Source organism: Macaca mulatta, chromosome 17 (assembly GCF_049350105.2).
Source record: "Macaca mulatta isolate MMU2019108-1 chromosome 17, T2T-MMU8v2.0, whole genome shotgun sequence".
Classification (NCBI taxonomy): domain Eukaryota; kingdom Metazoa; phylum Chordata; class Mammalia; order Primates; family Cercopithecidae; genus Macaca; species Macaca mulatta.
In genome coordinates, this window is record NC_133422.1 from 28,793,362 (window position 1) to 28,819,847 (window position 26,486).

General features: G+C 42.9%; 1 protein-coding gene across 4 annotated transcripts in view; it reads right to left on the bottom strand.

Moving 5' to 3' along the window:
* The window catches only part of RCBTB1 (RCC1 and BTB domain containing protein 1), a 54,165-nt gene extending 28,048 nt beyond the window's left edge, over positions 1-26,117 (bottom strand). The window contains exons 1-6 of one of the 4 annotated variants that reach the window (XM_077973621.1): positions 26,003-26,117; positions 21,016-21,095; positions 12,609-12,703; positions 7,372-7,538; positions 6,841-6,991; positions 1,761-1,927 (exon numbers count right to left, since the gene is read on the bottom strand). In XM_077973621.1, the coding sequence (XP_077829747.1) occupies positions 1,761-1,927; positions 6,841-6,991; positions 7,372-7,497 (444 nt within the window). In that variant the 5' untranslated portion in view covers positions 7,498-7,538; positions 12,609-12,703; positions 21,016-21,095; positions 26,003-26,117. 4 annotated transcript variants of the gene reach the window in all.
* Positions 26,118-26,486: the final 369 nt, after the last annotated feature.

Below are 26,486 nucleotides of genomic sequence, written 5' to 3' on the forward strand. Positions count from 1 at the left end.
GGTTTTCTCTGGGTACTCTGATTTCCTCCCAAACCCCAAAGCTGTGCAGACTAGGTTGTGTCTAAGCTGTGTACATGTCTCAATGGTTCCAGTGAGAGTGAGTGTGGAGGTATACATGAGTGCACCCTGTGTCCTGTCCAGGCTACTTCCCACCTGGTGTCCTGCACTGCCAGAAGAGGCTGTGGCCACACGCAACCCTGAACTGGAACAAATGGGTTGGAAAATGAATGAATGAATGAATACAAATTATTAGAAAATAAAAAAATCACAAAGTAGGCTGGTCATGGTGGCTCATGCCTGTATTCCCAGCACTTTGGGAGGCCAAGGCGGGAGGATCACCTGAGGTCAGGAGTTTGAGACCAGGCTGGCCAACATGGTGAAACCCCGTCTCTACTAAAAATACAAAAAAATTAGCCAGGTGCCTGTAATCCCAGCTACTCGGGAGGCTGAGGCAGGAGAATCACTTGTACCCAGGAGGCAGAGGTTGCAGTTAGCTGAGATTGTACCACTGCACTCCAGCCTGGGCAAGAAGGGGAAAACTCTGAGTCAAAAAATAAAAATAAAAATTCCCAAAGTAGACAATAACCACACAAATGCATTGAAATAAACAACGCAGTCAAAAACCCTCAGTGAGCTGCCACATTTGTGATTGTTTGCTTTTGAACTCTGTGGTGGTAGGAGGTGCTCCTTGTAATTTCTGCTTTGCAAACATTTATTCCTTGACTTAACCCACCACCACTATGATCGCCCCCACTCAGTGATTCACCAGAAATTAGGTAAACAATTCTCTTACTTGCTTTTATTAATCTTTGTTAAATATATGTATAGTTTGCATTTATTTCAATGTTTAATGTAAGAGGTGGTTTGGGTCTTCAGAAGTTTGGTGATGTCTTTGTGACCAGAAACATACCATAGGAACTTAACTCTTGTTTTTATCAATTAGCCAATGGTAAAACTGGTTTCATTACATGACTTTTTGCTTAAAGTTGTAGTTTCCAAGAATCTATCAATACATTATGTGGGCACTTACTATATGTATCCAATGGAATATTATTCAGCCCTGAAAAGGAATGAAGAGAATCCTATCATATGGTACAAAGTGGATGAACCTTGAGGATATTATGCTAAGTGAGATAAACCAGTCACAAAACGACAAACACTGTATAATTCCACTTACATGAGGTACCTAGAGTAATCAAACTCAAAGAGACAGAGTAGAAACTTATTGCCAGGGGCTAGGGGAGGACATAATGGGAGTGAATGTCTACCAGGTACGGCACTGCAGTTTTGCAGGATGAAACAGTTCTGTGGACAGTTGTACGACAAGGTGAACGTACTTAACACCACTGAACTATACACTTAAAACTGGTGAAGTTGGTAAATTTTGTTATGTGTATTTTACTACCATTAAAAAGAAAAGAATAGGCCGGGAGCGGTGGCTCAAGCCTGTAATCCCAGCACTTTGGGAGGCCGAGATGGGCGGATCACAAGGTCAGGAGATCGCGACCATCCTGGCTAACACGGCAAAACCCTGTCTCTACTAAAAAAAAAATACAAAAAAACTAGCTGGGCGTGGTGGCGGGTGCCTGTAGTCCCAGCTACTCGGGAGGCTGAGGCAGGAGAATGGCGTAAACCCAGGAGGCGGAGCTTGCAGTGAGCTGAGATCTGGCCACTGCACTCCAGCCTGGGCGACAGAGCGAGACTCCGTCTCAAAAAAAAAAAAAAAAGAAAAGAATAAAGAATAAAAGCAGCATACTTACTTCTCCATCAGCTGCCAGAGCCATTGAATGATGTGAGCCACAAGCCACTTCCACCACTTGCTTGATCAAGAGATTGGTACAGACCTGGATGGGAGCAATGCCTTGGTTGGTCGTCCCGTTCCCAAGCTGGCTATATCCATTGTGGCCCCATGCATAAACCACTCCATCTGTACACACAAAGCACACAAAAAATCAGCTCCAAAAAGAAATAGTAACCCTGTACTTTCTTCCCCAGAACTTCGTACAGCTCATTCTCCAGCCTTCATTTCTCTTCCATTGCCCCCTCCTCTCTATTAAGTAACCACGGACGGAGTAAGGGAGAGAGAGAGAGATAGGTGACAGAACGGGATAGACAGATGCAAAATCTTTAAAGAAAAAAACTTGGTAATAACATAGAAAGAAGATCAGCTTTGTGGCCAAAAGTCAAAGTTTACATATACAAAAATTAGGCTTTCTAAAAACTTTGATTCATCTCAATAGCTTTTGTGACAGATACCAAGCAAAAGGCAGATGATAAGAAAGCTCGATGTTAATGTTTACCATTGCTTAACCAAATACCATGTCACAGGGAACCCATAGAGGGTGTGTGGCTACTCGCTCACCAAGTACAGGGGAAAGAGACAGACTGTTTACAAGGGAAACAAAAGTCCCAGAGCTCTTTCAAGCAGACTATTTTATTTTAGGGGCAAGAAATCTGGCTGATTTTTTTTTTTTTTTTTTTTTACATAAAGCAATCTTTTTTTATGCTTGTTTATTCTGTGTCAGGAATTTGGACAGGGGACAATGAAGATGGCTTGTCTTTGCTTCACAGCGTGTGTGATCTCAGGAAGATTCAAAGACTGGGGATGCCTTGAGGGCTGGGGACTAGCAACACCTGGAGGCATCGTCACTCACACTGCTGTGACTATCTCTGGAAAGCATAATCAGCTTATTCTAAAGGATTCCACTCAGGAACAGCCAAATGGAGGAGACGCACAGGGCAAGGTATGTGGGGCTGAGGGGTGCGTGGAGCGCCCATGCCCTCCCTGGCATGCCACCCCCTTCCGGCACCTTGATGTGGTCCCCAACCCGGAAGCTCCTCTGTCTAAATTGTTTTATAATGACTTTATCTTTTCTGAGATTCTGACGAAGACAACTTTTCTTGTGTTATCTCTTGAAGTACCATCATTTCAGGCATTTCTTTGCACAGCACCCCTGGGTGCCAAGGGCAGGTCTCCTAGAGTTATGCATTCTCCTCTCATCTTTCCCATGGTAATAAAACATCCTAACCTATAAAGGACAATCTGCCCAACAACAACACTCAAGGGCGACAGCATAAATCCAAGTATTACAGTTAGTCACTGCTGGTCACTCACAGCAGTCCCCAGGCAACTGGGAAAGAGACCTCTACTTATCTACTCCAGAACGAAGACAGCCCACCCAAACTCAGAGTCCTCTTTCAGGTGACATGTGGCTCACAAGAGGCATTCCCTCCTACAGAAATTATGACAGAAACCATAAATGGGAAATTTCATCCTGAGAAAGATGAGGCTTAAGACTGAAAGAAAGAGTACAAAACACAAAAACTATGATCCATTATATTGTGTTAAAGTTACAGCAGGTGAAAGAAATGTCCAAACTAATGAGTGTTTTAATTCCTGAAAACAGAAAAATAGAGAAAAATAGACTTAGAGAAATACATACCTTGTTCTTGGATGGAAAAATTCAATATCATAAAGATTCTAGTTTTTCCTACATAAACTTATATTTTCCTACATAAACTTATAAAGTTTAAATAGCAATAAAAGCTTAAAATTACTTTCTGGAGTTAGACAAATTGATTAGAAAGTTTAATGGGAAGAATAAACAAACAAGAATAAATAGGAAAACCCTACAAAAAAAGCAAGAAGGTAGCTAAGTCTACCAGTTATTAAAACCTATAACAAGTTTCTATGAGCCTGGGCGAGCCTGTAATCCCAGCACTTTGGGAGGCTGAGGCAGGTGTACTGCTTGAGGTCAGGAGTTCAAGACTAGACTGGCCAACATAGAGAAACCCCATCTCTACTAAAAAAAAATACAAAAATCAGCCAGGCATGGTGGCGTGCACTTGTAATCCCAGCTACTCAGGAGGCTGAGGCACAAGAATTGTTTGAAACCAGGAGGTGGAGGCTGCAGTGAGCTGAGATTGCGCCTTGCACTCCAGACTGGGCAAAAAGAGCAAGACTCTATCTCAAAAAACAAAACAAACAAAAAAAGGTTAATTTAAAAATAACCTGTAATTCTAAATAATCTCAAAGAGAAGATGCTGAATCCATGAAACAATAGCAACAAGTTCGAGATCAAGAAAGAACACTTGGGAAATAAAACAATGTTAAAAATTTGACATAAGGGTTGTAAGATAAAGTTGCAGAAATTTCCCAGAACACAGATGGGAGGGAACATTTTTTAAAAATGAGGAAGATCAGGTCAGTCATGGTGGTTCACACCTGTAATCCTGACACTTTTGGAAGCTGAGGTGGGAGGATTGCTTGAGCCCAGGAGGTTACAGGTATGAGCCACCTGCTCACGCAGTGAGGCTACAGTGAGCCAAGATTGCACCACCGCACTCTAGCCTGGACAGAGAGACCCTGCCTCAAAAACAAAAAAAAGTAGGAAGATCACTCCAGAATCTCTAACTTCTTTCTAAGAAAAATTCCATAAAGGAGAAAACAAAGAAGAAAATTTTTCTTTTTTTGAGATGGGGGTCTCACTCTGTCCCTCACTCTGTCACAAAGGCTGGAGTGCAGTGGCGCAATCACAGCTCACTGCAACCTCAAACTCCTGGGCTCAGCCTCCTGAGTAGCTGGGACTACAGGTGTGTGCCACCATCCCCAGCTTTTTTTTTTTTTTTTTTTTTAAGAAACATAGCCTCGCTATGTTGACCAGGCTGGTCTTCAACACCCGGCCTGGAGCAAACATCCTGCCTCGGCTTCCCAAAGGGCTGGGATTATAGGCACGAGCCACTACACACAGCCAACAAGGGAAATTATTCATGAAATATTACAAGAAAAATTTCTAGAAATAAAGAAATTTCCAGAAATGACCAATACATTAAAAACTATACCAGAGTACAGAATCATGATTATGTCATAATACTTAAAAAAAAAAAAAACCTTAAAGCTTCCAAAGAGGAAAAAACAGTCACATACAAAATAGCAAAAGTTGCCGAGTGTAGTGGCTCACACCTGTAATCCCAACACTTTGGGAGGCCAAGCCACAAGGATCACTTGAGCCCAGGAGTTTAAGACCAGCCTAGGCAACACAGTGAGACCTCGTCTCTACAAAAAAATTACAAAATGAGGTGGGAGGATAGCTTGAGCCCAGGAGGTCGAGGTTGCAATGAGCCATAATCACTCCACTGCACTTCTGCCTGGGTGACAGAGAGAGACCCTGCCTCAAAAAAAAAAAAAAAAAAAAAATGCCAACTCGGTGGCTCATGCCTGTAACCCCAGCACTTTGGGAGGCCGAGGTGGGTGGATCACCTGAGGCCGGGACTTCAAGACCAGCCTCGTCAACATGGAGAAACCTCGTGTCTACTAAAAATACAAAAAACAGCCAGGCGTGGTGGCACATGCCTCTAATTGTACTCGGGAGGCTGAGGCATAAGAATTGCTTGACCCCAGGAGGCTGATATTGCAGTGAGCCGAGATCATGCCACTGCACTCCAGCCTGGGTGATAGAGCAAGACTCTGTCTCAAAAGAAAAAAAAGGAAAGAAAGAACCAGTGTGATGCCAGAAGGCATGATTACGCAAGGCAAAAGTGAGATAATCACGTCATTGTGCTCAACTCCAGTTATATTCATATTACATGATGATGCTCAGATTTGGATTGCACAGCTCTCTTGAGAAAGACACAGAGAACTGGAAGTGGATTCAGTTAGGAGTTACAGGCACTCAGAAGGCTAGATACTAAAACCTGTGACAGCATCCTAGGGAGCTGGGATTGATTCCTCAGTCTAGACAAAGAAAGGTAGAGACGCAAATTGTCTCCCAAATGCCACCCTAGACAATTATCCAACAAAAAGCTGAGGACCTCAGAGAAAGAGAGCAAGAGTTAACGTGTCTGAAGTATAAAAGGAAGCATTTAGGTTATAGATAATGAACTTTCAGAGAGTGCTGGGTGCCCACAGTACAGATCAATCACACACACATACAAAATGTCTGCTCTCCCTTAGTGATCTTGAAGAGGCAGAGAAAAAAGGACAAGAACCTATCAACCCGCATCCCCAGTTCCTTCAATATGGCAACCACATGAACGCCAGAGAACAGATGAAGATTTCCCGATTCAAGATGCAAGAACTACACAAAGAAAGGAAAGCCACGTAGCATCTGTGTTTAGAAAAATGTACCGGCTGGGTGCAGTGGCTCATGCCTGTAATCCCAGCACTTTGGGAAGCCAAGGTGGGCGGATCACGAGGTCAGGAGTTCAAGACCAGCCTGGCCAATATGATGAAACCCCGTCTCTACTAAAAGTACAAAAATTAGCTGGGGCATGGTGGCATGCGTCTGTAGTCTCAGCTACTCGGGAGGCTGAGGCAGAAGAATCGCTTGAACCCGGGAGGTGGAGGTTGCAATGGGCCGAGATCATGCCACTGCACTCCAGCCTGGAGACACAGAGAGACTCCTTCAGAAAAAAAGAAAAAAAGAAAAAAGAAAAGAAAAGAAAGAGAAGAAAAGAAAGAAGAAGGAAGGGAGGGAGGGAGGGAGGGATGGAAAAGAAAAGAAAAGAGAGAAAGAGAGAGAAAAAACCAAAGGAACCCTGAAAGTTGCCTTGCAGCCACAAATCCACTCAAAAATTAGGCTGGAAGGACCATTCATTTGCTATATCTAATCTTCCACAGCTTTATGGAAGTAGTCGAAAACCTCAGAAGTTTGCCTAATTTGCAAGACATCCTATAGCTGTTCCAGAGTTAGCCTGAAGTGTTTAACTTTTACCTGCTTTATGTACTTCCCCTCAGAAATTAAGAAGTAAACAATCCAAAATTAGTTATCTGGTATAGTCCTATAGAATTAACCGGTCAATTTCTTACAAACTGAAAAGTTAGATGGGTTCCCTCCTTACCTTCGGTGCTGAGAAGAACATGTGGTCCACTGCCGTAACTGAGGCTTTTAATCTTCTTTCCAGATAAGCCTTCTAGCTTTTTGGGTACAAGTGTACTCTGGTTATCTCCAGTTCCTAGACAGTTACTATAGTTCAGTCCAAATACAAAGACCTAGAAAACAGATAGTTTTTTTCTGAGTCTTTTGGCCGAAAGCTGTGTTAAAAGCTCCCTTCTCTCCTCTGAAAATAAGACATTTCAACTAGAGAGCTCAGGAGGTGAAAAGAGACTGATACGGTTGTTAAGAAAAATTCAACCTCTGCAGACATTGCTTACATTTCAGAATGTTTGTCTATATTATGAAACTCAGAGTGCTGTGGAGTAGAGGGGTACTAAAGAAACTGAGAAAAGAGAAACTATCAAAATCATAGTCTTCCTGAACTTTAGGATCTCTTTATTTATACCCTGACTTTTCTCCATCTTTGAACTGCACACTTTGAAGACCAATCCCCAAATAAGCCCTAAAATGAAAGTAGGTTTCAAGAGACTCTTACCTCATCATCGTCAGTAACGTACAGTGCTTCACTGGCTGAGGTGCCGAAGACACATGCCTTCCGAATAGACGCGATCTCCTGAGGGGACAGCAGAGTGAAGATGGGCCACTTTCCGACATCCACCATGACTCTGGCTTCAAGCAATTCCTATAAATAAGCCGACATCTCTGCTGGAACAGAAAGGATTCCAGAAAAAAATTAAAGAGCCACTGAGCTAACTTTTTAAAAAAAGACCTGTTAATAAATGCTAACAAAAGCTGATTCTAGAATAAATGAACTACCTTTGGTTACATGGATCACTCACTTTCCCCCAGCCACGTGTGCAATCCTTCCTCTACCTTCAAACCTTTCCTACAACAAGAGAATAACACGCGGGAACTAGCTGTTTGTCTTGCCCACTTCCTAGTCAGTGCTTATCTGTTCCACATGTGCTTCCAACTCACCCTCTTCTTAGACCTCTAAAAACAGCCAAAGCAGCAGGTGAAGAACAAGTTCTGGCTCCAGCACCCTCAACAGCACACACAGAGGGTGCCTGCGGCTGGAGCATGCTTAGCCAAAGCCTTGTCCCCATGTGCCAGAGATACTCTTCCCACCAGCACCAACTCGGATGACAAGGATCAGCTTCAGCCCCAGGTATCATACCACAAATTCAATGACGATTAAACATCGTCAAATCAGGCTATTCACTGTCACTGCACAGCCAGACCATTGGAATAACATTTGAATGTCTTGACAAATGTGTGTGCAGGCAGAGGGGGAGGTATTGGTGAGGACAAGTAAAAGATTTGAGAGGGGAGTAATACATGAACATGGGAAAAAAAAAAACTTTTGTTTCAAATGGACAAAAGGGAATAAGAAAGTAAGTCTCCTTACCATCCTTCCCTGACCCTGTCCTCAAAGGCCACCACTGTTCCTAGTGATCTCTAATTCCTTCTGGAGATAGTGTATACTCATGGAAGCCCTACACGTATACATGGTGTATGTGTATCTTTAAAAACAAAAGCACAAATGGAAGGTTTTTTCCCTATTTAACAGTGCATTGGGGAAATCATTCTATCATTCTATATTAGCACACACAGACCTGCTGCATTTCTTTTCAATGGTACTATAGCATTCCATTACATCGATTTAGCAATTTACCTTGTTTCCTACTGAGAGACATTTAAGTCAATACATCTTTGCTAGAACAATACCGCAATTATTGCCTGCATATTATTGTATTGACATGTCTTGTTTTATACAGAAATTTCTAAAATAAATTCCTAAAAATGAAAATTGCTAGGTCAAAGTTTAATAGCTATTTTCCTATTACTAGCTACTAATATTTCAAATAATCTTCTAGTGAAGTAGTGGCCATATATAAAATCACCATGGATGTAGGATGGCGCCTGTTTACACACACCTTTCCCACACAGCATACTCTCATGGTATCTGGTATCTGTTTTGTTTAAACTGACATTTCCCTGCGATGAGTGGAGTTGGATGTCACTTAAAAAAATAATCAGGCTGGGCGGGGTGGCTCACACCCCAGCACTTTGTAATCCCAGCACTTTGGGAGGCCGAGGCAGGCAGATCATGAGGTCAAGAGATTGAGACCAGCCTGGCCAACATGGTGAAACCCGATCTATACTAAAAATACAAAAATTAGCTGGGCATGGTGGTGTGCACCTGTAGTCCCAGCTACTCAGGAGGCTGAGGCAGGAGAATCACTTGAACCCGGGAGGCAGAGGTTGCAGTGAGCCGAGATCGCACCACTGAACTCCAGCCTAGTGACAGAGCAAGACTGTCTTGAAAATAAAAAATAATGATCAGAATAATTTCCACAGTAACAACTAACTTACTGGGCACTATGTGCCAAACACTATTTTAAGTCATTTTATATTTATTCATTCATTTAATCCTCACTTTACCCATAAGGAAATGGAGGAAAAAAGAGATTTTAAGAATCCGCTCAAACTTGTAAGTGGCAGAATTGGGATCTGCACCCAGGCAACCTGAAGCCTGAGTCTGCGCTCCTCACCTCTCACTCACATCTTCAGAGCCCACTGTCAGTCTTTTGTGCAAAGTGCCTATTTTTTTCTACTGGATCATTGTTCTTTTTCTTATTCTTGATTTATAAGTATTCTTTGCATGGTAAGATGATCTTAAATGCTTTTAAAAGTTTAAAAATAAAGGCTGGGCGCAGTAGCTCACACCTGCAATCCTAGCACTTTGGGAGCCAAAACCGGAAGGATTGCTTGAGCCCAGGAGTTTGAGACCAACCTGGGCAACATGGCAAAACCCCATTTCTACAAAAAACACACAAAAAAAGGGCCGGGTGCAGTAGCTCACGCCTGTAATCCCAGCACTTTGGGAGGCCAAGGTGGGTAGATCACTTGAGGTCAAGAGTTCATGACCAGCCTGGCCAACAGAATGAAACCCCATCTTTACTAAAAATACCAAAAAAAATTAGCCTGGCAGTAGTGGCGCCTGTGTGTAGTCCCAGCTACTCGGGAGGCTAAGACAGGAGAATCACTTGAGTCCGGAAGGCAGAGGTTGCGGTGAGCCGAGATTGTGCCACTGTACTCCAGTCTGGGCAACAGAGTGAGAGAGACCCTGTCTCAAAAAAAGAAAAGAAAGAAAGAAAGAAAAAAGAAAAAGAAAAATTATTAGCTAGGCATGATGGCACATGCCTGCAGTAGCAGTTACTCAGGAGGCTGAGGTGAGAGGATTGCTTGAGCCCAGGAAGTCAAGGCTGCAGTTGAATTGAGATCGCAACACTGCACTCTAGCCTGGGTGACAGAGGGAGACCCTATATCAAAAAGATTAATAAAATAAACAAAAAGAAACAAGATGCCCCTCAAACGACCTCTTGTGCCTCTTACAAAACAGATGGAGAAAGGAGTCATAAGAAGTCAAGCCATATAAAGCCATACAAGCAGGTAAGTAAATTTCAAGAAAACCCAGAAGCAGATTTTCCTAGAATTATGAACCATATCGAGTTAGTCTTCAAAATGTTTCATTTTACATGATACGGAATTAGCCAAAAATATGACTCACCACCTTTAAAATTACAACACAAAAGGTATGACATTCAAAACCACACAACTTCCTGACAGCAGCACAATTATTCTAAAATCATTAAACAAATATGGGCAACTCTGCCCTCAGGGTTTGGTAATCTACTGCAAGATCAGGCTAACCTTCATAATGATGGGGCATTATACGCACTGACTTCATCCATGGCTAAATTATATGAAGCTTTATTTTACAAGGTATTTTTCCGAAGACTTGTCATTTAAGAGTTAATTTTAAAAACCGGTCATGTATCTTACATGTCCCACACCCATCATAAAAGAAAAAGGCATCCCCAACAGGCTCGGCAGAGTGGAAACAAGAGTGCTGAGGCCTGTGTCTCGGGTTTGCTTTTAAAATCCGTCAGTATGGGGCCGGGCACGGTGGCTCACGCCTGTAATCCCAGCACTTTGGCAGGCTGAGGCAGGTGGATCATGAGGTCAGGAGATCGAGATCATCCTGGCTAACACAGTGAAACCCCATCTCTACTAAAAATACAAAACATTAGCGGGTGTGGTGGCAGGCACCTGTAGTCCCAAGCTCCTCAGGAGGCTGAGGCAGGAGAATGGTGTGAACCCGGGAGGCGGACCTTGCAGTGAGCCAAGATCGTGCCACTGCACTACAGCCTGGACAACAGAGTGAGACTCCATCTCAAAAAAAAAAAAAAAAAAAATCAGTCAGTATGACAGCCATTTGCTGTTTTGAGCCTGGGTTTCCCCCAAACCTAGAAATTTGTGATTTTAGGTTCAAGATATAATGAAGAAGCTGGGGGATTTCTTGAGCAGACAAGAACAACAAGGGCAGTAATGCTGGCGAAGCAAGTAATTATCCCCAGCAAGACAATCAAAGCTAAGGGCAGAAAAGAAGAAACGAACAACTATTCTGAACCTGCCTTGTCATAGACACTGTTAATTAAGTAGTTTCCATACATTATTTCATTTAATATCCATAATACTCTTGTAAGGAGGAGACTGTAAACCATTCCTGACAGATGAGGACTGTGGCTCAAAGGTGAAAGGACTTGCCAAGGTCACACAGCAGACCTCTTTAATTTTTCTTATAGAGTATCAGTCCTGGCCCTTCAATGGCTGAACTTCCTCAGCATCACTTCTTTCTGACTTTATCTTGCCTCGTAAATGTACGGCAGCATCTGTCTTTAAACTGTTTCCAATATAAAAAGTATCCAGGCAGGGCGTGGTAGCTCACGCCTGTAATCCCAGCACTTTGGGAGGCCAAGGCGGGTGGATCACCTGAGGTCGGAAGTACGAGACCAGCCTGACCAACATGGAGAAACCCTGTCTCCACTAAGAATACAAAATTAACCAAGCATGGTGGCAAATGCCTGTAATCCCAGCTACTCAAGAGGCTGAGGCAGGAGAATCACTTGAACCTCGGAGGTGGAGGTTGCAGTGAGCTGAGATTGCGCCATTGCACTCCAGCCTGGGCGACAAGAGCAAAACTCCATCTCAAAATAAAAGAAGTAACCACTCTCCCAATAAAAAGCATTCCCCAAGATGCTTCTGCCTAGATTTGCCTGGTTAAGCCTTATGAATGTCATCTATTCCTGCACTTTTGCATCAACCATTGAGAGGCAGGCCTAGAGAACACACGTGACCTCTGTCTTCAGAGCTCACAACATACAAGGTGCATCCTTGGGCTAGAGACTGCTAAGGCACAAAGTGTGTCTTCGTTAGACCATGCTCAACCTGGGCAGCTGAGGACATGAACAGGCATCCTCGGAATTCAGACAAGGTTCCCTGAGAGGTTCTGTGGGGCTATGTGCCATGCAGAACAACAGAACAGGGTCCTTAACTTGGGCGGGTGGCATTTCCCTCCTAAGGCAGCAGAGTATAAGTGTAAATACCACCCAAACTTTCTAATTTACTCAAAATTACCACCATCCTCATTATAATTTGACTATTGTGGTGAGGTCTTTAATTATTCCACTTTCCTGGGGGCAGTGGCACCTTTTGCTACTATTAAGAAAACCACATTAAGGATCATAATTATATCAACCTTAAGAAGAATTAGTGTGTATACACTATCAATCCAGTAAACTAAAGCTGGTGCAATCATTAAAAATTAACGAGTATTTCATCTGTGATAAAATCTATATCAGACTTAAGAACTGTGCAGTTAACAATGACTCAAAAATACAGGATCTGCTGGGCGCAGTGACTCACACTTGTAATTCCAGCTCTTTGGGAGGCAGAGGCAGGCAGATCACTCGAGTCTAGAAGTTTGAGACCAGCCTAGAGGACATGGTGAAACCCTGCTTCTACAAAAAAATACAGAAATTATCCAGGAGTAGTGGCATGCACCTGTTGTCCCAGCTACTTCGGAGGCTGAGGTGGAAAGATCGTTTGAACCTGGGAGGCGGAGGTTGCAGTGAGCCGAGATCATGCCACTGCACTTCAGCCTGGGCGACAGAGCGAGACTCTGTCCCAGAAAAAAAAAAAAAAAAAAAAAAAAATGCAGGATCCATTGCAAGGAAGAGCAACATTAGTTAGGACAGCTCTGATATCATGACATCTACTAAATTTGCCTAAACATGAAAGAAAAGTATTAACAGACTTGTTCTAACTATGGAATTTTATTTCAAAGGAATATAAATGTAGTTCAACTAAATTTCATTCAAATAATCATTCCAGGCTGGGCATGGTGGCTCACACCTGTAATCCCAGCACTTTTGGGAGGCTGAGGCAGGCAGATCAGTTGAGGTCAGGAGTTTGAGACTAGACTGGCCAACATGGCAAAACCCTCTCTCTACTAAAAATACAAAAATGACCCCGGGTGTGGTGGCGCATGCCTGTAATCTCAGCTACTCAGGAGGCTGAGGTGGGAGGATCATTTGAGCCCAGGGCAGAGGTTGCAGTGAGCCAAGACTGTGCAACTGTACTCTAGCCCGGGCGATAGAGTGAGACTCCTGTCTCAAAATAATAGTAATAATAATAATAATAACAACAACAACAATCACTCCAGAGGGTTGCACAATAATTTAGATGCTTCAAATAGGAAGATATGAAGTGATTCTATTTGTGTTCTATTCCTATATGAAGGAGGTAGTGCTAATGGGAAGAACCTTCAACTGGCCTATTCAGCCCAGGCCTTCCCTGACAGTCATGTACCTTGGTAAGTACCCTGAGCAAGGTAGCCCAACTCTCTTCCTTCCCATGGTGCTATGCTTTGTCCAAATTATAAGCACCCCCAAGGAAACATCCCAACAGAAGCTGCCACCCAAACACGTTATACAGCTCAACTATGTGCACATCCCAAATTCAAAACAAAACCACAAAAATAAATGTACCCTGGAAGACTTAGTTAGCTTAGCTATGTTAAAAAACAATATGTACTGTATGATTACAATTTTTCTAAAGTATAATATATACAGAAATGTATACACCAAAATATATCTCAATGGAGAGATTACAGGTGGCACCATTTTCTTTCTTTGTATTTGTATTCTATTTTTTGGCCTGCCATCCCCACGTCTTTTTTTTTTTCATCAGCAGGATTGTGACCAAAAAACAAGTCCTATCAGTCTCCTACCTCACTTCCCCCTTACAAATTAGATACAATACACTTCCTAATCTTTTTTTTTTTTTTTTTTTGAGATGGAGTTTCGCTCTTGTTGCCCAAGCTGCAGTGCAGTGGCGCGATCTCGGCTCACTGCAACCTCCACCTCCTGGGTTCAAGCAATTCTCCTGCCTGCCTCAAGTAGCTGGGATTACTGGTGCCCACCATCACGCCCAGCTAATTTTGTATTTTTTTAGTAGAGACAGGGTTTCACCATGATAGCCAGGCTGGCCTCAAACTCCTGACCTCAAGTGATCCACCCACCTCGGCCTCCCAAAGTGCTGGGATTACAGGTGTGAGCCACCACACCTGGCCTTCTTTGTATTTTTAAAATGTAGTAGCCAATTTCTTTCTTTTTTTTTTTTTTTTTTTTTTTGAGACAGTCTCGCTCTGTTGTCCAGTCTGGAGTACACTGGCACCATCTTGGCTCACTCTAACCTCTGCCTCATCAGTTCAAGCAATTCTTGTGCCTCAGCCTCCCAAGTAGCTAGGATTACAGGTGTACGCCACCATTTCTGGCTAATTTTTGTATTTTTAGTAGAGAGGGGGTTTCACCATGTTGGCCAGGCTGGTCTCAAACTCCCGACCTTAAGTGATCCACCCACCTCGGCCTCCCAAAGTGCTGGGATTACAGGCGTGAGCCACCGCATCTGGCCTTCTTTGTATTTTTAAATATAGTCTCAAATTTCTTTTTTTTTTTGCAGGGGGGATGGGACAGAGTCTTGCTCTGTTGCCCACTCTGGAGTACACTGGCGCCATCTTGGCTCACTGCAACCTCCACCTCCCCAGTTCAAGCAATTCTTGTGCCTCAGCCTCCCAAGTAGCTGGGATTACAAGTGTGCACCACAACACCCTGTTAATTTTTGTATTTTTAGTAAAGATGGGGTTTCACCACGTTGGCCAGACTGGTCTCAAACTCCTGACCTCAGGTGATCCACCCACCTCAGCCTCCCAAAATGCTGGGATTAGAGGCGTGAGCCACCACGCTCAGCCAGTCCCAAATTTCTATAACAAACACTGTGTGACCAATAAAATGAACAAATATTTCAAATGAAAATAAAAGTTCAATTATTTGAATTATGTTTTACCCCTAGGCTGTTAGAAGTTTTAAGATGTATTCTTGCTTTAGATTCATAACCTAGAGTGGCAAAATGTTTCAGGCAAAATCTGGAAAAATGAATTATTAATATAAAATTAAATGTAGACAGTAGAAATGTAAGATGATACAGCTGCTATAGAAAATCAGATGGTGATCCCTCAAGAAAAAGTGAACATTAGAATTATATTATCTAGAAACTCCATTTCTAGTATATACCCTGAAGAACTGAAAGCAGAGACTTGAACAGATAGTTGTATACCAACGGTCAAAGCAGCATTATTCACAATAGCCAAAATGTTAAAATAATCCAAATATCCATGAACAGATGAATGGATAAACAAAATGTGGTCTACACATATGACGGAATATTATTCACCCTTACGAGGAAATTCTGATACATACAACAACAGGGATGAATCCTGAAGACACTATGCTAATAAGCTAGAGAAATATTGTATGATTCCACTTATATGAGGTACCTAGAACAGTCAAATTCAAGGAGACAAAGTAGAATTGTGGGTGCCAGGAGCTGGAGGGAGGTAGGAATGGAGAGTTACTGTTTAATGGGTACAGAGTTTCACTTTGGGATGATGCAAAAGTTCTAGGCAACAAACATACGAAAAAAATATTCAACATCACTAATCATCAGAGAAATCCAAATCAAAACCACAATGAGATACTATCTTAAACCAGTCAGAATGGCCATTATTAAAAAGTCAAAAACAAAAGACGCTGGCGAGGCTGTACAGCGGAGGGAACACCATACACTGTTGGTGGGAATGTAAATTAGTTCAGCCACTGTGGAAAGCAGTTTGGAGATTTCCCAAAGAACTTAAAACAGAACTACCATTCAACCCAGGAATCCCAAGACTGGGTATGTATCCAAAGGAAAATAAATTGTTCTACCAAAAAAAAAAAAAAAAACCACATGCACTTGTATGTTTATCACAGCACTATTCACAATAGCAAAGATACGGAATCAACCTAGGTGCCCATCGACTGTGGATTGGAAAAAGAAAATGTGGTACATATACACCATGGAATACTACACGGCCATAAAAAAGAACAAAATCATGAATGCAGCGAGAGGCCATTATCCTAAGTGAATTAACACAGGAACAGAAAACCAAATACCACATGTTGTCATTTAGAACTGGGAATTAAATATGGGGTATACATGGATATAAAGATGGGAACAATAGACACTGGAGACTACTACAGGGGCCGGGAGGGAGGGGTACACAGGCTAAAAAACTACCTATTGGATACTATGCTCACTACCTGGGTCATGGAATCATTCGTACTCCAAAGCTCAGCATCACACGCTATACCCATGTAACAAAACTGCATATGTGCTCCCTGAATCTAAAATAAAAGTTGAAATTGGGTCAGGCATGGTGGCTCACGCCTGTAATCCCAGCACTTTGGGAGGCCGAGACGGGTGGATCACAAGGTCAGGAGATCAAGACCATCCTGGCAAACACGGTGAAACCCCGTCTCTACTAAAAATACAAAAAAATTAGCCAGGTGTGGTGGTGGGTGCCTGTAGTCCCAGCTCCTCAGGAGGCTGAAGCAGAAAAATGGTGTGAACCCGGGAGGCGGAGCTTGCAGTGAGCCGAGATCATGCCATCACACAGGGGCAACAGAGCAAGACTCCATCTCAAAAAAAAAAAAGTTGAAATTATTTTTTAGGTAGTCTACAGACGGATGGCGGTGATGGCTATACAACAATGTGAATGTACCTAATGTCACTAAAATGTATACTTAAAAATTCTTAAAATGGTAAATTTTACACTATATATCTTTTACCTCAATTTTTAAAAATCAATCATCCTGTATGTGGGCTTTTATCAAGTCTGCATTAATAAACTCAAAGATACATTTCTAAAACTAAATACAGAAAGGTTTCAGTTCTAAAAAATGCTTTTGGAAAAGTAAAATTATACTGTTTTAATCATGTCTTGAGAATACAAGTTCAGATTAGGGAAATTCTCAACGGAGCATTTATAAAAGACATATAGCCTTCTTAGAACTTTCCAGTGCATAGAGCAAGTTAAACCAGACCAAACAAATTGCTAAGATGACAGATCCTTCCAGGGCTTGATTGGTAATTATAAAAATGATGAGCTGTAATTAGAATGTCAGTCATCTTTAGTTACTTCTGAAGTACCTCACTAAGATTTTCTGCAAGCCTTCCATATTTTATTTAGGAAATACTTTCTGAAAAACAGTATTAATGTGTTTCAGCCTGAATTACTACTCTCTATATGTTATTATTAGGTGAATCAATGTCTTTTTTTTTTTTTACTGTATAGAGAGAAAACAAAGGTACAAGGAAAGAAAAGAGGAATGCAAAAATGCCAGAGAGGTAGAAAGAGTGTGACGTCCTTAAAGATAACATGCCAATCCACTTGGATCTTTGTATTTTCTCTGGCACTTGAAAATACATCCTGTATCCCCCATTGCACTTATCCTACGTCCATTAGTCCTACAGATCAATATCCCATTCCCTGGGATGGCTTATCCTAGCTATTGGCACTGTCCCTCAGAGAACTTGTGGCATGAGGAAGAAAAGGTTATTTTATTTTATACTCTGAAAGCAAATTCAGTCAGGACAAACACAGGCCTTCCAATTTTAGAAATCTACATTTAGAACTGAAAGGCTGAAGGAGTAATGTAGCAACTAATCTTTTAATTCCTCTAAGAGCACATTTATTTTACTTTCCCCAAGGAACAAATATTAAGGAAAGGTTAATTTTATTTTAGTTTTTTTTGCTGATCTAGCAAAAATATATTTGGAACATGCCTATGGAGTTTTTAAAAACAACAGGAAATGGAGTGAAATAGTACAGGAAAACTGGTTTTGATGAAATAATGGTCTCAATATTAAACAATACTGGAAATTTAGGGTTGATCTGTAAGCACATGGCTTCCATACAGACGTCAACTAACCAGAACGTATTTGACACAAATACAAGAATGTATTTGTTTGGGCTAGTTTAAATTGCTGTATGTACTGGCTTTTAAATGCCACCAATGGGGTATTTTACCTTTAGATCTGGCCTCTATTGACCTTAGAGCTTTCTAAGGAAAACAGTGGGAAAAGAGTAAGCAATCCTTCAGCATTGGCTAGCACCAAGATTCTGACGCTTCTGGTGTCATTTTAGAAGCATGACATGAGTTTGTGTCATTCTTTATTATGGAAGCTGATAGCCAGAGGAAACTGGAAGGGCTCTGAATGTTGGAACAATCATTTTAAGTAGCCTAAACATTCTTCAGCATACAAGCTACAGGAAGCTTTAAACTACTCAAAACAGCAATTTCTAATATGCAAAATGGTATTTTTAATTGTAAAAAACTTTGAATTAAAGCATTTACACATACACTGAAAGTTCCTAATAGAGGTTTCTCTATTTTTGTAAACTCAGTGGGTGATGATTTTACTTATCAGTTTAAGTTGCTAAGCTGTCTTACGGAAAAAATTTATAGTTAATGAGCTATTGATAAAATCTAAGAGGCCTCGGAAAAAAATACTACTGTATGCTACTGTGAACAAAATCCAGTTGTCCCTCAGTATCCGTGGGGGACTGGTTCCAGGACCTCCTGCAGATACCAAAGTCCACAGATGCTCAAGTCCCTGATAGAAAATGGCATAGTATTTACATATAACCTACACACATCCTCCCATATACTTTAAATTATCTCCAGATTACTTATAATACCTAATACAATGTAAATGCTTGGTAAATAGTCGTTATGCTGTAGTGCTTGGGGAATAATGACAAGAAAAAAATACATGTTCAGTACAAATGCAATTTTTAACATTTGGAATTTGAGGTTGGCTGAATCCACAGATGTGGAATCCATGGATACAGAGAGCTGATTAAAGTCATACATTAATTCTTCTTCTGCAATGACCCCAGATACCAAGAATGCCAGGGACGTCATAAAGAACAATACAATCATGGTCTCTGCCACTGAGGAACTAAGGCCTAATGGAAAGTCAGATCCTAAGTAAGTGGAAAACTAGAATGCAAATACAACTGGAATAATTAAGCAAATGAATGTACTATGCAAGTATATGGTCCATGAGATACATGTTAATGTGTCAAATGGTAAATAATTACGTGCAAACTAGTGACGACTATATAAAAATTGTACATAACAGAAAACAATTACACAAAATCCTAGAAACCAAATTCTCCATATTCCAGCAGATGAGAAAATGTGAGCCTTCCCTCAGTGAAGATCATCCAGTTTCCTAGAAGAACAAGTGCTCTTCACAGTCTTCTTCCTTTTTTTACCAATAAACGTTCCCATTTGAGCATAAAAGATTGAAGGGTATGACCATCTTTATTTCTGAATCCATTTAATTCTAGAGAAACATAAGACAGAGATGTTTTTTCTAGAAATTTGTTTCTAGAAAAACAAATAAGAGAGCTCTAGGGTTTGGGGTAAACTTTTTGGTATACAACATTACAACGTATGTCTTCCATCTATGCTACAGCAAAAGCAATTCAAAAACCCTCTCAAGGTACAAACAGCCAAATGTTACTCTTACCAATTTCTTCCATATAATTCTGATGGGCTTAAAACCTTAAAACCATTTCACCCACTCTATGGTACAGGCGCTGCAAATCACAGGCGAAGTTTCGAAGATGTGCTGAGACACTAATACTGTTACTGCCCCAGCTGCCAGAACAGCTGTCATCCACTTCTCTCTTCTGCAAACACACAGTACTACAAGAATGAAAGGGAGGCTGGGCACGGTGGCTCACGTTTGTAATCCCAGCACTTTGGGAGGCTGAGCAGGGTGGATTACGAGGTCAGGAGATCAAGACCATCCTAGCTAACAACGGTGAAACCCGGTCTCTACTAAAATTACAACAAAATTAGCCGGGCGTGGTGGTGGGCACCTGTAGTCCCAGCTACTCCAGAGGCTGAGGCAGGAGAATGGTGTGAGCCCGGGAGGTGGAGCTTGCAGTGAGCCAAGATCACGCCACTGCACTCCAGCCCGGGCGACAGAGCAAGACTCCGTCTCAAAAAGAAAAAAAAAAAAAAAGAAAGGGAAAGGAAGAATGCCCTGAATGCTTGACTAAGGAGTCTGAGAATGTACCTTCTCCAAAACAGATTGTCATCCTTCAAGCTGAAGCCACCTGTACAGGTGAGTGAAGATAATACCCCCACCTTCATTTAGGGAACAGTATGACTAGTGTTTTAGAATTCTCTGCCTGATTATGACTACCCTTTGTTTCATGTTTTGTTCAAATTCATCACTAATTTAAGAGGAAAATGTAAGTCCCTACAACTGTCATTTCCCAACCACTAATAAGTTATTTGACTTGAAGCACAATTTGCAACGGCCTATGTAAGCATTTCTTTAGCCCCATCATCCAAGGGGCTGCTTTCACCTCATTCATTTCATCTCATCTCACGTCTAACCTGAGCCATGTGCTCAAAAAGCAAACGAATCAAGTGGCAATATAGCATGAGCAGTGAAAAAAATAACATATCTAGGGTTGCGAATCTGACTGAGACCTTATAAAAGTACTGCTTTTATAGGATACTGTTGTTTTCAAAAGGAAACCAGAAAAGAAATATCGACAATTAGAAATGTTTTTTCTATAACTTTGTTCTTTGTCACACCAAACAAATAGGTGTCACAAAACAGAACAAAAAAAGCAATGATGGGTCAAAGTTTAAAGAAATGGATAGATGGCTGGGTGAAGTGGCTCACACCTGTAATCCCAGCATTTTGGGAGGCAAAGGCAGGAGGATCACTTGAACCCAGGAGTTCAAGACTAGCCTGGGCAAGATGGCGAGACTCCGTCTCCTCAAAAATAAAAAGATTAGCCAGTTGTAATGGTGTGTGCCTGTAGTCCCAGCTACTCAAGAGGCTTAGGTGGAAGGATCACCTGAGTCCAGGAGGATGAGGCTACAGTGAGCCGTGTTCACACCACTGTATTCCAGTCTGGGCAAGAGAGCGAGATCCGGTCTGAAAAAGAAAAAAGAAATGGATAAAACATAATACTTCATTTTATTTTCCAAATGAATTCAAGGCTGGAATTGGGGGGTCAAATTCAAATCTATTTATGGTTTCATGGATCTTTCTCATGTGGGTATCCCAAAAGTGATTTCATCTATTAGTCTCCAGTTGTATGAAAAGTATCAACTGTACCCTGCAATGACCTAAAGCTAAACTGAAATTCCAGCAATGGACTGGCAGAACCATACACTATTAATTCAATGTTCTTAGGTAAACAGGACACAGAGCCAACATCAACAGAAATTACATGGGGTGGGAGGATCTAGACACATAAACAGATGCTCACAACAGTGTGGCTGGTCTCTGATGGGGAGGGTCAGACGCTGTGGAGGCAACAGAATTGGGAAGTGCGCTTCAGCTACCTGAAGAGAAGAGGTGCCTGTACCAGTGAGCACACATGCCAGGTAAGGCTCTGGTGGAGGAACTGAAAGAAAGTCAGCATGGCTGCAGCACACAGCTCAGGCTTTACCCTAAGAGCACCAGGTAATCCCTGAAGGGTCTTAAGCAGGGAAGTGGCATAAACAGATGTAAGTCTATGGAAGATTACTTTGGCTGACCATAGAGATATGAGACGACAAAGGAGTGCTTAGAGGGAGTCCAGGATGGCTATGGTAAGCCAGAAAAGAAGGGATGGAAGCCCACATCAGGAAAATGGAGAAAACTGGACAAGAAGGAAAATCAAGAAGATTCTGCGACTGGCTTAATGGGACAAGGAACACTGGATAAGCAGAAAGGCAGAGCCAAAGATCACAGGCAGACACTGAGCTTGAGTGAGAGAGAACTGTGCTGCCACTCACTACAGCAGAGAGCACAGCAGGCCTCAGGGGTGATGAGTCCTACTATGGACCTTTTGTTCCAGGTACCTGTGGGATATTAAAGCGGACAAGTCCTAACAGATGGATTTAGAAATCTGAAGCTCAAGAAAGGTCTGGATTGGAGATTTGGAAATCTGGCATGAAATCACCCAGGAAAAAAGCAAGTAGAATAAGAAGAGCAGAGTATCTTGAGCAGAACTCTAAGAAACTCCAACAGCAAAGGGACAGGGAGTACCCCCTAGAAGGGACTGTGAAGGAAGAGGTAGACCAGGAGGAAAAGCAGGAGAGCAGAGTGTTACAGAGGCCTGGGGACTTGAGCATCACAGGCAAGAGGCATGCTACTGTCAAACGCTGCTGAGATGCTAAATGAGGGAAGGGTTGAGAAACTTCCATTGGATTTAACAAGGAGAATTACCAGTGACCTTAATAAGAACAGTTTCACGGAGGTTGTGGGAGGAAGAAGCCAGGTGTCAGCAGGTTGAGGTGTATGTGAAAGGTGAAGGAAAGGAAACCATGAGTATAAACAACTTGTTCAAGAAATTTCACTCTGAAGGAAAAACGAGAAATCGGATGGTAATCACAGAATGTGATGGAGTTGCGGGACGTTTTCTGTTAACCTTTTTAATGTAAACATTGTTGGAGGCTTGAACATGTTTGAGCTAATGGGAAGAAGCCAGTAAAAAGATCAAAAAGGAGAGGACACAACAACTCAATGAGGGTCTTAAGAAAGTAGCAGGGAATGGGATCTGAAGCAGAAGTGCAACAGAAGCGCTGGGTGCGGCAGCTCATGCCTGTAATCCCAGCACTTTGGGAGGCTGAGGCAGGTGGATCATCTGATGTCAGGAGTTCAAGACCAGCCTGGCCAACATGGTGAAATCCCATCTCTACTAAAAATAAAAAAATTAGCTCGGCGTGGTGGTAGGCACCTGTAATCGCAGCTACTCGGGAGCCTGAGGCAGGAGAATCGCGTGAACCCAGGAGACAGAGGTTGCACTGAGCCAAGATCATGCCATTGCACTCCAGCCTGGGCAACAAAAGCAAAACTCTGTCTCTAAATAAATAAATAAGAGCAAGAGAAACTGTAGAAAGGAGCAAGTCTTCCTTTTCCTCCCTCCACAAGAGGAGGAAGAAAGAGTGCATGTGAATGAAAGCCATTTAAAAGTTAGGAATCCAGATGCTGGAGGCATACTCGTTCTCTCATTCTCATTCTCTCCTCTGAGTCTCCATTTTACATGCCCACCAGCAATGTACAACAGTGCTGCTTTCTCCAATATTTACTGTCTGTCTTTTGTATTATGCCCATCCTAGTGGACGGGAGGTGGTATCTCGTGGTTTTGAATGGCATTTGGGGACCATTCTCTTCTGAGGTTACCTATTTTTCCTTATGAAGAGTTAGGCTTCTTGCTAAGAGTAAGAGGGGAGGTAGCAACAAAAAATGGAGTGGAGGCTGGGTGTGGTTGTTCATGCCTGTAATCCCAATATTTTGAGAGGCCAAGGCGGGAAGACTACTTGAGGCTAGGTGTTCGAAAGACCAGCCTGGGCAACATAGTGAGACCCTGTCTCTACAAAAAAATTTAAAAATTAGTTGAATGTGGTGATGCGCACCTGTGCTCCCAGCTACTTGGAAGTGGGAAGGATCACTTGAGCCTGGGAGGTTGAGGCTGCAGTGAGCTATGATCACACGGCACTGTACTCCAGCCTGGGCGACATAGTGAGACTCTGTCCCCAAAAAAAAAAAAAAAAAAGTGGAGTGGAGCAACTGGGGGGAAAATGGTGAAGTCTGAAGCAGTCACCAGGGAGGATGGGAAAGAGCACTGAGCAGAGAAACCTAGCAGGATGGTAAGACCAAGCCCAGAGAAAGCTGGAGACCATAGGTCTTTAAAGGTACCCATCTGGTCTCCCACGAGCTTTTCTACCCCAGGAAAGAGGTGTGCTTTTTTGTGCGTGCTTTTTTTTTTTTAATCTGATCTAACACATAGTTGATTTATATAATTATTTCATTAACTGATCTCCTCTACTAAGTCTATTCTGACTAAATTCAGACAACACTCATCATACCCCTCTTGTGTATTCTTCAGCATGTACACAACATGTACCTTTTTTTTTTTTTTCTGAAATGGAGTCTCACTCTGTTGCCCAGGCTGGAGTGCAATGGCACGATCTCGGTTCACTGCAACCTCCGCCTACCCGGTTCAAGTAATTCTCGTCCCTCAGCCTCCTGAGTAGCTGGGACTACAGATGCGCACCACCACACCTGGCTAATTTTTTGTATTTTCAGCAGAGACGGGGTTTCACCATGTTGGCCAAGCTGTTCTCAAACTCCTGGCCTCATATAATCTGTGGCCTCAATTTCCCAAAGTGCTGGGATTACAGGTGTAAGCCACTGCGTCTGGTCAATATGTAACATTTTTACTTTTTGTAAAACCAGAGAATATTTTGAAATGTAACATTTTTAACTTTTTGTAAAACCAGAGAATATTTTGAAATGTGTCCGAATGCCCTGCCTAGATTCTAGACTCTGTGAGGCCCCAGCCTCCTTTCCTATGCATGATTTACTGTTTAATGTAGTACACACAGAAGGAATATCATCATTATAATAAAGGTCTTTCACTTTCCTTCAGTTTCATCTACCCCGCAATGACTCCCAGGAAATAGGAGGATACTGTTTCAGACTTCCCAGCTCCCGTATATTAGGTGGAGCCAAGTTCTTGCTGCAGCATATGAGCGCTCTTTAATTTTAAAATTTTCAAAGAATTTTTTAAAAGCTACAAGCTTGACAGCTTTGGGTTTTTATGGCTACTTGTTTTCAGAAGTTCACAGAACTTTATCCTATGGATCACACACTTTAAAAAATCACTTGTAAAAAGTATCTTTAAAGATGAATATGCTTCCTCTTCAAGAGAAACAGGCTAGCAGGTAGAAGAAAAAGGACCCGTCTAGAGTATTAATAAATAGACTGGTATTCACACAATGGATTAAATGGATTAAAGTCCATCCCACAGATGAACTGCTGTATTAATAGAATCCAAATACACAGTTACATCCTAAACCCTGAAAGCAGTTTAAAGGGGTGAAATTCACCCAGTGCTCATTTGAAATGAATAAAGTTTAAACCACCTATAAACTGCCCTCAGGGTTCAATCATTTTTCCATTCCTTCGGCATTATACACTTGGACGTTTTAATGTTATTAGCCCACAATACACACCAGTTTCAGAAACTCAGTTTTTGTCCTCTAAGGGCTTTAATCCTCCCAAAAAAAGAATAGGGCAAAGGCAAAGAAAATCATGAATCTGGTTTTCTAAAAGCATTATTACAAGACTGCTTTACAAAATTGTAATCCCCAGCTGCAGAGAGTTCCGCAGATGGCTTGTAAGTGTCTTACATGCAAATAAATAAAAACAAAAGGCCACTTATGAGAGCAGAACACAGCGTGCTCGATAAGTCATCTTAAAATAAACCGAGCAGGTAGGTACTTTATCAGAGGCAGGACAAGGGAAACGTCATTTACTTCGCTCACCGCACGCCTGGATAAAGATCCTCACTAACAGAATCCCTACCTTTGTGGATTCTGTGTCGGAAAGGGAAACGATAAAGAATACGGTTTGTGACAGCACTACTCTTAGGGGGCGAAGAAGAGATGCTAAGATCTTGGAAAGGACAGAGGATACAGAGAGTCAGAAGGGAGGTCTCCTCTCAGTAAAACGGCAACCACAGCAGTCAGACTTCAGCTACGAGCAAAATCGAATCCATGCAGCTCAAAAAAGAGAGGGAGTAGGGAAAACTTTCCCTCGCCTCTCTCCATCCTTCCTTCCTCCTCGCAGGAAGGCACATTAGCTGAGGTGCTGGCGGGGCCGGGCCGGGGACCCCATCCCTCGCCGCGGACGCAGCGCCCGCGAGGACGGCCCGGTAGCCCGAGCGAGGGAGGCGGGAGGTGGAGGAGTAACGGGGCACACCCGGCCCGGCCTGCAGGGAAGGGAAGCAGGGGAAGCGCCGAAGGGGAAGAGGACTCCGCGAGCTCAACCCCGCGTCCACACGCTACCTGCGAGGTCAGCTGCTGCCGCGCCGTCCCGCGGGACCGCAGGGATCTCCGAAGCCCCGATGGGCGCAGAAGTGCGAGCGAGCGGCGGTGCCCACCGGCGGCGAAGGGGAGGAGCGCCAGGGCGCGGGGCCTGCCGGGTCACGTGGCCCCGGCCGCCTCACGTGACCCGGTGCAGCGCGCGCCCGGGACGCTACCCAGCAGTGCAGCCCGCACCGGCCGACCCCGGCCGAAACCCTGCTCTTTGGGCCCTAGAACCCGACTTCTCTAGAAGCCGATTGGCCGTCTGAGGCCCGCCCCGAGGCCCTGCCACCGGAGTGTCCCGATGAAATCCGGTGGCTGCTGCCGGGACTCACAGGCTTTTGTCTCTGAGGAACCAGGAACGCGCGAGGCACGGGCTGCTGCTCTGCTCCCCGAGATGCCCTGGCTGTGGGGAGGGTCGGCCTCCCACCCCTAGAGACCTAGGACGGAAAAGCGACCGAAACCT